Source organism: Dipodomys ordii, unplaced genomic scaffold (assembly GCF_000151885.1).
Source record: "Dipodomys ordii isolate 6190 unplaced genomic scaffold, Dord_2.0 Scaffold69, whole genome shotgun sequence".
In the NCBI taxonomy this organism is placed as follows: Eukaryota; Metazoa; Chordata; class Mammalia; order Rodentia; family Heteromyidae; genus Dipodomys; species Dipodomys ordii.
In genome coordinates, this window is record NW_012267285.1 from 249,267 (window position 1) to 262,299 (window position 13,033).

General features: G+C 50.3%; 1 protein-coding gene across 1 annotated transcript; it reads right to left on the reverse strand.

Moving 5' to 3' along the window:
* Positions 1-331: 331 nt before the first annotated feature.
* Rimklb (ribosomal modification protein rimK-like family member B) lies at positions 332-11,339 on the reverse strand. Its single transcript, XM_013023684.1, has 5 exons — positions 11,165-11,339; positions 6,246-6,476; positions 3,837-3,923; positions 2,179-2,382; positions 332-813 (listed from the first exon to the last, which is right to left on the reverse strand). Exons 1-5 carry the CDS (start codon positions 11,337-11,339, stop codon positions 332-334), a joined length of 1,179 nt encoding a protein of 392 aa, XP_012879138.1.
* Between the last annotated feature and the right edge of the window lie 1,694 nt (positions 11,340-13,033).

A 13,033-nucleotide genomic window follows, 5' to 3' on the forward strand; every position in this document is an offset into this window, starting at 1 on the left:
CAGAATTTTCCAGGTTGGCTCCTAGGGGCCCCCATCTCGCTAGCCAGACCCCACCCTGCTGCCTCTCCCTGCTGCAGCAGCTGCGAAAGAAAAGACCAAAGTCAAGGCTTCTCCTCTGTGGGTCACCAGCTAACTCAAGTTCTCTTATCCTGAGCGTCCTACATGAACAGCATTGCAAGTTGGTTTTTTAAAAAAAAAAAAAAAGAAAAGAAAAAGGGGGAGGGGGGAGATAATAATAATAAGGGAAAGAAAAGGGAGGAGGGGAGGGGGGGAGGGACCAAAACATGAAGGCGCCGGGCGGGCGGGCGCGAGCGAGCGGCCGGCGGTGGGGTCACTCGACCAGGAGTTTGATCTCATTGGCTAGCAGCTGGTTCATGTTGAACAGGGCCCCGGGCAGCTGGCCCAGCTGGCCCAGCGGCTCGCGCTCCGTGCTGCTCTCGGGGTCGCTGTCGACCGAGCTGGCGCTGGAGCAGGCGCTCATGGGGTCGCCCGGCGCGCCGGCCGCGGGCCCCAGCTCGGGCTCGCTCGTCTCGCTGGCCGTGGACACGACCGACAGCAGCGACATGCGGCGGGTCAGGCGGCCCGGCGGCAGCAGCGAGGCGGCGTAGTCCGCGATGGTGGCGGCCACGTCCAGGTTGCAGGCCTTGTCGAAGGCCAGGAAGCCCACGTTGGCGTTGGCCTCGCACACGCAGAAGGAGCCGTCGTCCTTCATGAGCAGGTCGATGCCGCACACATCCATGCCCAGGATGTTGGACACCTGGATGGCCAGCTGCTGGCCCTGCTCGCTCAGGGTGCACATCATGCCCACGCCACCTGCACAACACACACGGGGGCCGGGGGTCACGGGGGGGCGCCCGCCGCGGGAGCTCGGCCTCCCACCGCGATCCTCCGGCCTCGGCCTCCCGAGCAGCGGGGATGGCAGGCGGCGGCCCCCCGCGCCGGCCGCGCTGGGGCCCGAGCCCGCGGGGCCTCCGCACACCCCCCCGGGGCCTCCGCACACCCCCGGGGCCTCCGCACACCCCCCGGGCCACGCGACCATCCCTCCCACTGACTGCCGCGCCCAGGGGGTGGCGGGCCTCAAGAGGCCACCAGGAACACATCCACGCGGGACGCCGGGGGTTTGGTTAGGTTTCATTCATCCTCTCTCTCCCTCTCTTCTTTCTGGATGAGGGCCTTCAAGCTTGGCACCTGGGGCTCCCGCCCGTCATCCCAGCCACGCCGGAGGCTGAGATCGGAGGATCACGGTTCAAGGCCAGCCCAGGCAGGAAAGTCCGTGAGACTCTGATCTCCAATGAGCCACCAGAAAACCAGAAGTGGTGCTGTGGCTCAAGTGGTAGAGCGCCTGCCTTGAACAAAAGCAGCTCAGGGGAGCCGGGCGCTGGTGGCCTCACGCCTGTCATCCTAGCTACTCAGGAGGCTGAGATCTGAGGATCTCGGTTCAAAGCCAGCCCGGGCAGGAGAGACCGTGAGACTCCTATCTCCAATAAACCACCAGAAAACCGGAAGTGGCACTGTAGCTCAAGTGGTAGAGCGCTCGCCTTGAGCTGAAGAGCTGAGGGACCCAGGCCCAGAGTTCAAGCCCCACAACCGACCAAAAAAAAACCAGTTAAAAAAAAAAGCAGCTCAGGAACAACACCCAGGCCCTGAGTTCAAGCCCCACGACCAACAACCCCCCCCCACCACCAACAACAAAAAAGCAATGTATAAAGCATGAGTTAAATTAGGGCACTAAGAAATTAGGACTAGGAAAATTCCAGAGCAAGCAAGCAAGGGGTGGGGAGAGGCAGGCAGGCAGGCAGGCAGGCAGACAGACAGACAGACAGCACACGAGCTCTCATTCGCCTTGTCTGCTCCACCGACTATATGGATCAGGCCACAGCTTGAATGGACTCAAGTTAACAGGGTGTCTCTAGCCAGGTGCTGGTGGCTCACGCCTGTAATCCTAGCTACTCAGGAGGCGGAGATCTGAGGATCTGGGTTCAAGGTCAGCCAAGGCAGACAAATTCCTAAGACTCTTTAACTTGCCAGCAAAATGCTGGAAGTAGAGGTGCGGCTCAAGTGGTAGAGCGCCAGCCTTAAGCTACAAAGCAATCACGAGGCCCTGAGTCCAAGAAGACCTGTGGCTACACACGGGCCCGGTGGTGGACAAGGTGCACAAACACTCGCGCCGCGCTTTACCTAGTGAGCAGTTGCTTTGCATGCGCCCGTCGGTGGAGCAGCGCAACATGGTGCCAACCACGCGCCCGCCGACCACGATGACCCGGACATCTCTCCCGTGAGACTCCTGGACATACTTCTGGAACAGGTATGGCGCTTCATGGCGAATAAGATGGCTCAGATCGGCCAAATGATGCTTATCTCGTGCCAAGAAGACAGCTTTGCCTGTGACCGAAAGATCCCAAGTAAAGCTGCATATATTACATAGGCGTATTTGATCTATAGCACAATACAGCAGCAGTATATATACCCATTTAATATACAGTATATACAGTGTATGTACCTATGATATACACATGCAGATATGCACTTACATCACATATACTATATATATTATAACACGTACATACATAATATGAATATATAATACATATGCACGCCATCAAACCACGGGCAGCTGAGTATGTGTGCTTGCTTGTAGACATGTGTATATGCATATATGTAAACATGTGTACATGTATGCGCGTACAGGTATATGTAAACATACATGATTTTTTTTTTTTTGGCCAGTCCTGAGGCTTGAACTTAGGGCCTGGACACCTTCCCTGAACTTCTTTTTTCCCCTCAGTCCTGGGGCCTGAACTCTGGGCGCTGTCCCTCAGCTCTTCAGCTCAAGGCTGGTGCTCTACCACTTGAGCCACAGCGCCACTGCGGGCTTTTTCTGCATATGTGGTACTGAGGAATCGAACTCAGGGCCTCATGCACGCAAGGCAAGTACTCTACCACTGAGCCACCTGCCCAGCTCCAGTCCGTGAGCGTCTTTTGCTCAAGGCTAGCGCTCTACCACTTAAGCTACAGCGCCACTCCTGGCTTTTTCTGCATAAGTGGTTCTGAGGAATCGAACCCAGGGCTTCCTGCTTGTTAGACAAGTTCTCTACCACGAAGCCACATTCCCAGCCCCTGAAAGTACATATGTAAATGTTGATGTATAGATCCGACACATTCCTGGAACCCAAGCAGCTCTCTGAGAATCAAGTACACTTCATTCTTTTATGTCGTCCATTGTTTACACCACATTAATTTCGTTAAGATTAAGCAAGGACCTGGGACGGTGAGCAGAGAGCTCAAGGGAAAGCACCCAGGCCCTGAGTTCAAGCCCCAGGACTGGGAAAAAGAAAAAAAAAAAAGAGTAAGTGAAATAGTGCAAGAGTCCCATACAAAGCATGTATGAAGAGCAAGTTAAGAATCTTCTGTTGCATTCACCCTGGTCTCTTTTGTAAGGTCTAGTCTAGCTGAGGATGCTTGGTTCTAAGTAGGGCTGGGAAAATCTCTGGCCACAGCTGGGGCTGGGGCTCAGTGGAAGAGCGCTCGCCGAGCATGCATGAAGCCCTGGTTCGATTCCTCACTACCATGTAAACAGCAAAAGGCAGAAGTGGCGCTGTGGCTCAAGTGGTAGAGCGCTCGCCTTGAGCAAAAGCATCAGGGACAGCGCCCAGGCCCTGAGTTCAAGCCCCAGGCCTGGCAAACACACACACACAAAAAAAAACAAAACCCTCTGGGCTCATCTCTGAGCAGAAATCGCAGGTGGTCATATGAGCTTATTATGGTACCCTTCTAGAAGCTGGACGGCCCCCGGCAGGCCAACCTTTAGAATGACTGTGCCGACAGCCGCTACGCACCTCTGTGGCCTCGTGTGTTCTTCACCACCATGGGGAACTCCAGGACCTCCGCCTCGTCGATCATTTTGGCGAAGTTTTCATGGCCGCCTGGAATGAGCAGAGAGTAAAGCGAGAAAGGCAGAGAGAAGCCAAGGGCTTCAGGGCTCCTGTCAGCTCCGCCCCTGGATGGCCAGCAGACTCCACCCCCTCCAGCAGACTCCACCCTCCCCCAGCAGACTCCACCCTCCCCCAGCAGACTCCACCTTCCCCCAGCAGACTCCACCCCCCTCACAGCAAAGTCTCCGCCCAGGACCTGCGTTACCTAGGCAAGTGGCACACCTGGAAGAGGTCACATCTGCATTGGCTGAGGTCACATCTGAATTTGATGTGGCCACACCTTTCTCCGCCCATACCCTAGATAAGGCCCAGCCCAGGCCAGACACTCTCTCTCTGCTCTTTTCTAGCTCTTCTCGCTCTCTTTCCTCTCTCTTTCCCAGCTCTCTCTTTCCCAGGCCTTTCCCAGCCTCCTGGAGTGCCAACCTGGCCTGGTCCCAGCAGGTCTACTGAATAAACCTCCCCCTTCGCTGAGCACCACGTGCGTGCGTGGTGCAGGTCTTACTCGGCTACCTCTTTTGAAAAACCTAACAGCTACACTATTTTTCTGGGAGAAAACCAATATGAATCGGTAAACATAAAACGAATAGACATTGAAGTTAAAACATCCAGTTTTTTCCCCCAGTCCTGGGGTTTGAACCTCAAGAGTCTGGACTCTGTCCCGGAGCCTCTCTGTGCTCCAGGCTGGCACTCTACCAATTTGAGCCACAGCTCCACTTCTGGCTCTCTGATAGGCAATTGGAAATAAGAGTCTCAGGGGGCTGGGCAGGTGGCTCAGTGGTAGAGCGCTCACCTTGCATACATGAAGCCCTGAGTTCGATTCCTCAGTACCACATATACAGAAAAAGCCTGAAGTGGCGCTGTGGCTCAAGTGGTAGAGTGCTCGCCTTGAGCACAGAGAAGCTCAGGGACAGCGCCCAGGCCCTGAGTTCAAGCCCCAGGACTGACCAAAAAAAAAAAAAAAAAGAGTCTCATGGACTTTCTTGCTGGGACTGGCTTTGGACCCTGATCCTCAGATGTCAGCCTTGTATATAGCTAGGAAGCCAGGCAAGGTTTAAACACTAAGTTCTGCATTCGGCCTGACATTTGGCTTGTCTCCCAGCGCAGGAGTAGATGATAAGAAGCAATCTTAGGCCAAGTGGATTCTAATTTGTAAAAAATAAATAAATTTTAAATCAATGCGATGATAAAGGAAAAACTTAGCCAGGAAAAGGTTCATGACGTTACTGCAAATTCTGAGAAATCAAGATGACCAACACCCCAAACTACAATCAATCCATCAACATCCGAGTGAAGAGGACTTTCTGTTTTTTGTTTTTTTTTTTTAATGGGTCCAGTCGTGGGGCCTGAACTCTGGGCCTGGGCGCTGTCCCTCAACTCTTCAGCTCAAGGCTAGCACTCTACCACTTGAGCCACAGCGCCACTTCCAGCTTTTTTCTTTTTGCTTATGTGGTGCTGAGGAATCGAACCCAGGGCCTCAGGCATGCAAGGCAAGCGCTCTACCACTGAGCCACCTGCCCAGCCCTGAAGAGGGCCCTCTGATGTGCTCATTTGATTCCTCTTTTTCTCTTTTCCATTCTCTTGCAGACTGTGAAAGTCAGAATTCAATGGGTACAAATGATTTTAATGGACTTTTGTTGGTGCAATTGCTAACATCAACAGTTGTATCTTTTTTGGGGGGAGGAGGAGGGAATTACTGGGATCTGAACTCATGGGGGTGGGGAGAGGGGAAAGCGACCCTTTTGAAATGTCCTTACGAGGAGAGGACAGAGACTTCTTTTTAAAGCTTCATTAAACCTCCAGCCATGGACCTGGACATTTATTTTCAAGAAATACCTTAGTTGAAGACTCTTAAACTTGGTATAGACCTCCCCTACCCAGAAGAACTGGAAAGGCAGGAAGTAGATTAGCATAACACTGTTTACCAGCACGCTTCTCAAAGTGCCGGCCTGGACTTATCTATGACTGGGAAGCCAGTAAATGAGCACTGGGTGCTTTCTGAGCAAGTTAGTACCCAAGGGGAATGCTGATCACCACATTGCCAGCGAGTTATTAATGCACAGTAGACTGACCTTTTTTTTTGGGGGGGGGGAACGATCTTTTATCTTTTTAAAAGATTAACTAGTCATTTTCTTTAAAAGCAACTCAAAAAAAACAACTATGAAGGGATTATGAAAATACTAACAGAAATGCCAAATTCTGTCATCTTGGACCTCAAACCAAAGGTCTGTGGGGCAAGGGCTGGGACTACAGGTGTGCACCACCATACCCCACTGATCATGTCGTCTAGCGGTCTCCCCTTGTGCGTGATCTTACCGTAGGAGAAGGTGTCTGGTAAAGGAACGCCGTGGCCGGCCAGCTCCTGAAACGTCCAGAACTTGTTCACGCAGTTGAGGATGGCCTGGGGGCGGTTCATCAGGCGGCAGCCCATTTTCTCCAGGTGGCGCAGGACGGTGATGTCACTGTCGCTCTGCACCCAGGGTGTGGGGACCCTCACGACCACCACCTGCGGGTACGCAGAGATGAGCTCTCCATTGATCCGCACGCCTGAAACACACCGGCGGGAAGCGAAACCATTACGAGGGCACAGGCAGCAACAGCCACCAAGCCGGGCGCTGTGGCTCCCACCTGTCGTCCCGGCTACGCAGGAGGCTGAGATGGGAGGATCGTGGTTCAAAGGCCATAAACTTGATTTCCAAGGAAGGATCTCCAATAAACTAGCCAGACCCCTCGTTCAACCCTCACGATCTAACACGTCACAGTTTATGCGGATGTAATGATTTCCACACAGCTATCTGTTCAGTTATTACGAGAAAAAGCTGAGACCGGGTGTCCACAGATATATAAAATGTGGGAAAGGATAAATATCCTCATTTCTTCTGATGCTACCTCGGGAGGGAAGAAAGCAGAATAAGGAGCTGCAGGATGTCTGTAATTTCCTCCTTCCAACACATGCGTGTATTTCTAAATGTGTTTCTCCTAATGAGCTCATTGGATCTTATAGTGCAGGTTTTTGTTTTTCTTTTGAAGGAGGAGTTCCTCCAGCTTCTATCCGACCTCATTCTAGTTAGGAAAATGTCAAGGAATACAAGACCAAGATGTTGCTACCCCCCACCCCCCCATTTCCATTTTTTAAAATATGTATTTCTTGCAAACACTCATATTCAAATTTCAACATTGTTTATTCACATTCCAGCTACCTCCCTCCATAGTTAGTGCCACCAGCATGCACTTTTCCTGTCATTTATGTGTAAAAAGAAGTAGTTTGTTGGTGGTGGTGGTTGTAGGACTTGAACTCTGAGCCTGGACACTGTTCCCTGAGTTCTTCAGCTCAAGGCTAGAGCTCTACCACTTGATTCACAGCGCCACTTCTGGTTTTCTGGTGGTTCACTGGAGATAAGAGTCTCATGGACTTTCCCGTCCAGGCTGGCTTAGAACTGTGATCCTTAGAACTCAGCCTCCTGAGTAGCTAGGATGACAGGCGAAAGCCACCGGTGCCCAGCTAGGAAGCACTTTTTAAATTAAAAAATATATTTTTTTTTTTCTTGTCAGTCCTGGGGCTTGAACTCAGGGCCTGGGTCTTGTCCCTGAGCGTTTATGCTCAAGGCTAGTGCTCTACCAGTTTTGAGCCACAGCACCACTTCCACATTTTGGGATGGTGAATTGGACTTTCCAGCCTTCGAACTCTGAGCCTCAGATCTCAGCTTCCTGAGTAGTAGGATTATAGGAACAAGCCACCAGTGTCCGGCTAAAAAGAAGCCCTTTTGAGACAAATGATAATCCCACAAGATTCTAAAGGTACAAAAAAACAAGAGTAGAATGAGGAGAGGGACACTTGTGAAACCGCCCACATTAGTTCACTTTGTTGAGAGCGAATGAAAGCTAAACTAGCCTGCTGAAATGAAACAGAACCAAACAATCATGAACCAAAAGGAACATATTCTTTCTCGGGCTATGAGTTCAAGTTGGACAAGAGGTAGAATAAGGGATCGACTGTAGTCACGTTGAAAACTAGTAGATTTACAAACACACTGGACGGTAAAAGACAAAAATCCACAGAGACATGATCAATTACCCAGGTCTCTAGCCATGCACACAGTGAGCTCAGAGGAAGATTTTCTTAGGAGAGGATCATAAAGGCTCAATATCTACATGCAACATGTTGCTATAATATTTATCAAGGTGCACTCCAAGGAATGGAAACAAAAGAGGTTTTTTTTTTCTTTGTTGCTGGTTTTTTTTTGTTTCTTTACCTTTTGTCTTATTTGTACGTTTAGCTGCCTTTGGGATGGCGGGGGGGGGGGGGCCACAGAAAAGGAGGGAAAGGGGGAATGAATGCAGCAGGGGTAATCACTAGACACTATGCTGAAAATGAACTCCACAACTTGTGGTTGGGGATGGGAGGAAAAAAGGGGAGGGGGGACACTGTTCAAAACGAAATGTACTTATTACCTGACTTATATATATCACTGTAAGCCCTCTGTACATGATCTTTACAGTAACAATAACCTATGCATGCATACATACACATTGTATATATTTATATGTATAGGTCTGTTGTAAGCTGGTGCTGGTGGCTTGTGCCTGTCATCCTAGCTACTCAGGAGGCTGAGATGTGAGGATCCTGGTTCAAAGCCAGCCTGGACAGGAAAGGCCATGAGACTCGTATCTCCAATCAACCACCTAAAAACAGGAAGTGGAGCTGTGGCTCAAAGTGGTAGAGGGCAAAAGAACACAGGGACAGTGCCCAGTCCCTGAGTTCAAGCATTACAACTGATTTTTAAAAAAAACGTCTATAGTATATAGCCACAGAAAAGCCCAGAAAACTGCTCCATTACTTGACAATGATTTCTTCTACCTTCTCCCCCAAACTGGCATTTGCCACACAGAAAAATAAAATAAAGTCGGAAGGAAGGAAGGAAGGAAGGAAGGAAGGAAGGAAGGGAGGGAGGGAGGGAGGGAGGGAAAGGACGCAAGCAAGCAAGCACGCATCCAGCTACCAGTGGCTGCTGCCTGCAATCCAAGCTACTCAGAAGACTTGAGATCTGAGGATGGAGATCCAAAGCCAGCCCAGGCAGGATGTTGGTGAGGCTCCTATTGCCAATGAACCTCCAAAAAGCCAGAAGCGGAGTTGTGGCTTTAAATGGTAGAGCACTAGCCTTGAACAGAAAGTGCCCAGGCCCTAAACTCAAGCCCCAAGACACACACCCACACACACTCACACACAGACACACAGACACACACAGACACACACATACACACATACACACACACACACACACACACACACACACACACACCATCTCCACCAGCACAGCAGGCGCACGGAACGAGGATCTGTCTCCCATGTGTGACACGTTTTACAGGGACTCTTGTGGCTTTAAAAACAGTGAAAATAGAGATCTGTGGTACCAAGAGGGAGATCAATCTCAAAAGTGACATAAAACTTTTCAAACTCTTTATGATGGGTGACTAAGAAGAACTCGTACTCTAACTACAAAGCCACAAAGAGCAAGACGAGCGTAAGGAAGTGCTGATCATGTGAGAGCCTGACTTGCTCATTTGTGTGGCTGCTCCTTAACCAGATGTATTTCATTTCCTAACGCCGTGAGTGACGGTTTGCTTTTGCAATTTCTGAATATGTTTTGAGTCTTATCTAGGCACAGGCAAAAGAAATTTTTATCTCAGAAGGGATGCATATGTGCTATCTGGGGAATGAGAAAGCCAAAAAATTCCCTTCTTTCCCATCAGTCCTCGAGAGAACAAAGGGAGACAGCAAACCCCTCATGACTGCCCAGCTCTGCCACGTTGCAATTTAAAGAGGGGAGAAGGCCGGGCGCTGGTGGTCACGCCTGTAATCCCAGCCACTCAGGAGGCTGGGATCTGAGGGTCATGGTTCAAAGCCAGCCTGGGCAAGAAAGTCTGTGAGACTCTGATCTCCAGTGACCCACCAGAAAACCCGAAGTGGCTCAAGTGGTAGAGCGCTCGCCTTGAGCTGAAGACCACAGGGACAGCGCCCAGGCCCAGAGTTCAAGCTCCACAACCAACAACAACAATAATAATAAAATAAATGAAAGAAAGAGAGACAGACAGACAGGAAGGAAGGGAGGGAGGGGAGGAGAGGGGGAGAGAGAGAGAGAGAGAAAGAGAGAAAAAGACCACCACAGAAAGCACTCAAACAGGCAATGGCATTGTGGCCTTTGTTTCCCAACCATCTTTCTTTCAATATAATGATTAACTGGTTCTTTTCCAAAAACTACAGAATCTAGGGGCAGGAAATGTGGCTTCGTGGTACAGTGCTTGTCTAGCATGCTTGAGGTCCTGGGTTCAATTCCTCAGTACCACATCAGCAAAAAATATACATATAATTAATAATAATAACAACAATAACACAGGGACAGTGCCCAGGCCCTGAGTTCAAGACCCACAACTAACAAAAAAAAATTGCACTGGGCACCAGTCAGTAGCTCACGTCTGTCACCCCAGCTCCTCAGGAGGCTGAGATCTGAGGATCGTGGTTCAAAGCCAGCCAGGGCAGGAAAAGTGTCTGTGAGATACTATTCTCCAAAACACCAAAAAGCTGAAAGTGTAGCTATGGTTTCAAGAGGTCTAGTTCTAGCCTTGAGCGCAAAAGCTCAGGGACCGTGGCCAGGCCATGAGTTCAAGTCCCAGGAACAGCACAAAAACAACCACAACAAAAACAAAAACCGTATCTATATTATATGCAAGTGAATTATTATATTTTCTTTCCCCATAAAATAGCCATGGCTACACAAATGGCAAAGAAAAAGTCTACAGAAACGAAGTGGAGAAATGATTGTCACTGGCAATGAAGCCAGCCGTGAAAATTCACTTGTCATCAGAAACAGCAAAGTGGGGAGCGGGGGGGCGCTCAGGAATGAAGTCCAGTGAGCACCCACACCTTCAGCCGGAGAAAGGGCTGGCTACTTCCCTGCCAAGTTAAAGGCTCTGTTCAGTCTATTGTACCCAACATTTGGTTGCTACCCCGGCTGGCTTTGAACCTCGATCCTCAGCTCTCAGCCTCCTGAGTTGCTGGGATTACAGGCGGGAGCTACGGCGCTGGGCTACAAAGGCATCTTTACATTTCCCTCCCGAGGATTTCCCACACGGTGCCAACAGAGCCCCTCTTCTGCTACTTAGCAAGGAGAGAGCGCCGTCGCGTCGCCCGGCGGCACGGGCCTGCCACTCCCGCTGCTGGCTGGCCACGGACTTACCCAGGTTCCCCTGTTCTACGGTTAGCACCACCTCGTCCATCACCACCGCCCGGAAGTCTAGCTCCTCCTCACAGCACTTGGCCTTGAGCGCGCGCAGGATCTCTTTCTGGGGATAGTCCTCCCGGATGCGCCGGTCGGTCAGAAACCACAACTTGGCGGCCATGGCGCTGCACATCTTGATCGCGCTTCCCGGATTCGCTCCTGCTCGCTCCAAGTCAAGCCTTTATCTAGAAGGAGGAGAGACGCGCGCGCTGAGTGTGCCAGCCGCACACGGGCAGGGCAGGGCAGCTGGCAGCACCGTGTCTCTTTATGGAGCCCCCATATTCCTTCTGTCTAGGGCCCCCGCACCGTGGCTCCCGCCTGGCATCCTAGATAGTCAGGAGGCTGAGATCGGAGGATCGCGGTTCAAGGCCAGCTCAGGCCGAAAAGTCTCCGTGAGACTCTTTTCTCGCCAGTTAACCACTCAAAAGACTGGAAGTGGGCTGGGCATGGGGGGCTCCCGCCTGGCATCCTAGCTACTCAGGAGGCTGAGATCGGAGGATCGTGGTTCAAAGGCCATAAACTTGATTTCCAAGGAAGGATCTCCAATAAACTAGCCAGACCCCACGTTCAACCCTCACGATCTAATACGTCACAGTTTATGCGGATGTAATGATTTCCACACAGCTATCTGTTCAGTTATTACGAGAAAAAGCTGAGACCGGGTGTCCACAGATATATAAAATGTGGGAAAGGATAAATATCCTCATTTCTTCTGATGCTACCTCGGGAGGGAAGAAAGCAGAATAAGGAGCTGCAGGATGTCTGTAATTTCCTCCTTCCAACACATGCGTGTATTTCTAAATGTGTTTCTCCTAATGAGCTCATTGGATCTTATAGTGCAGGTTTTTGTTTTTCTTTTGAAGGAGGAGTTCCTCCAGCTTCTATCCGACCTCATTCTAGTTAGGAAAATGTCAAGGAATACAAGACCAAGATGTTGCTACCCCCCACCCCCCCATTTCCATTTTTTAAAATATGTATTTCTTGCAAACACTCATATTCAAATTTCAACATTGTTTATTCACATTCCAGCTACCTCCCTCCATAGTTAGTGCCACCAGCATGCACTTTTCCTGTCATTTATGTGTAAAAAGAAGTAGTTTGTTGGTGGTGGTGGTTGTAGGACTTGAACTCTGAGCCTGGACACTGTTCCCTGAGTTCTTCAGCTCAAGGCTAGAGCTCTACCACTTGATTCACAGCGCCACTTCTGGTTTTCTGGTGGTTCACTGGAGATAAGAGTCTCATGGACTTTCCCGTCCAGGCTGGCTTAGAACTGTGATCCTTAGAACTCAGCCTCCTGAGTAGCTAGGATGACAGGCGAAAGCCACCGGTGCCCAGCTAGGAAGCACTTTTTAAATTAAAAAATATATTTTTTTTTTTCTTGTCAGTCCTGGGGCTTGAACTCAGGGCCTGGGTCTTGTCCCTGAGCGTTTATGCTCAAGGCTAGTGCTCTACCAGTTTTGAGCCACAGCACCACTTCCACATTTTGGGATGGTGAATTGGACTTTCCAGCCTTCGAACTCTGAGCCTCAGATCTCAGCTTCCTGAGTAGTAGGATTATAGGAACAAGCCACCAGTGTCCGGCTAAAAAGAAGCCCTTTTGAGACAAATGATAATCCCACAAGATTCTAAAGGTACAAAAAAACAAGAGTAGAATGAGGAGAGGGACACTTGTGAAACCGCCCACATTAGTTCACTTTGTTGAGAGCGAATGAAAGCTAAACTAGCCTGCTGAAATGAAACAGAACCAAACAATCATGAACCAAAAGGAACATATTCTTTCTCGGGCTATGAGTTCAAGTTGGACAAGAGGTAGAATAAGGGATCGAC

What these genes read in the sequence shown, in the direction of transcription:
- Rimklb (XM_013023684.1), bottom strand. Translation starts at nt 11,339, where the DNA reads ATGTGCAGCGCCATGGCCGCCAAGTTGTGGTTTCTGACCGACCGGCGC. An exon ending in ACCAGACACCTTCTCCTACG is followed by an intron (nt 3,924 to 6,245) that starts GTAAGATCACGC and finishes TGCTCATTCCAG; the next exon opens with GCGGCCATGAAAACTTCGCC. An exon ending in GAACACACGAGGCCACAGAG is followed by an intron (nt 2,383 to 3,836) that starts GTGCGTAGCGGC and finishes TTTCGGTCACAG; the next exon opens with GCAAAGCTGTCTTCTTGGCA.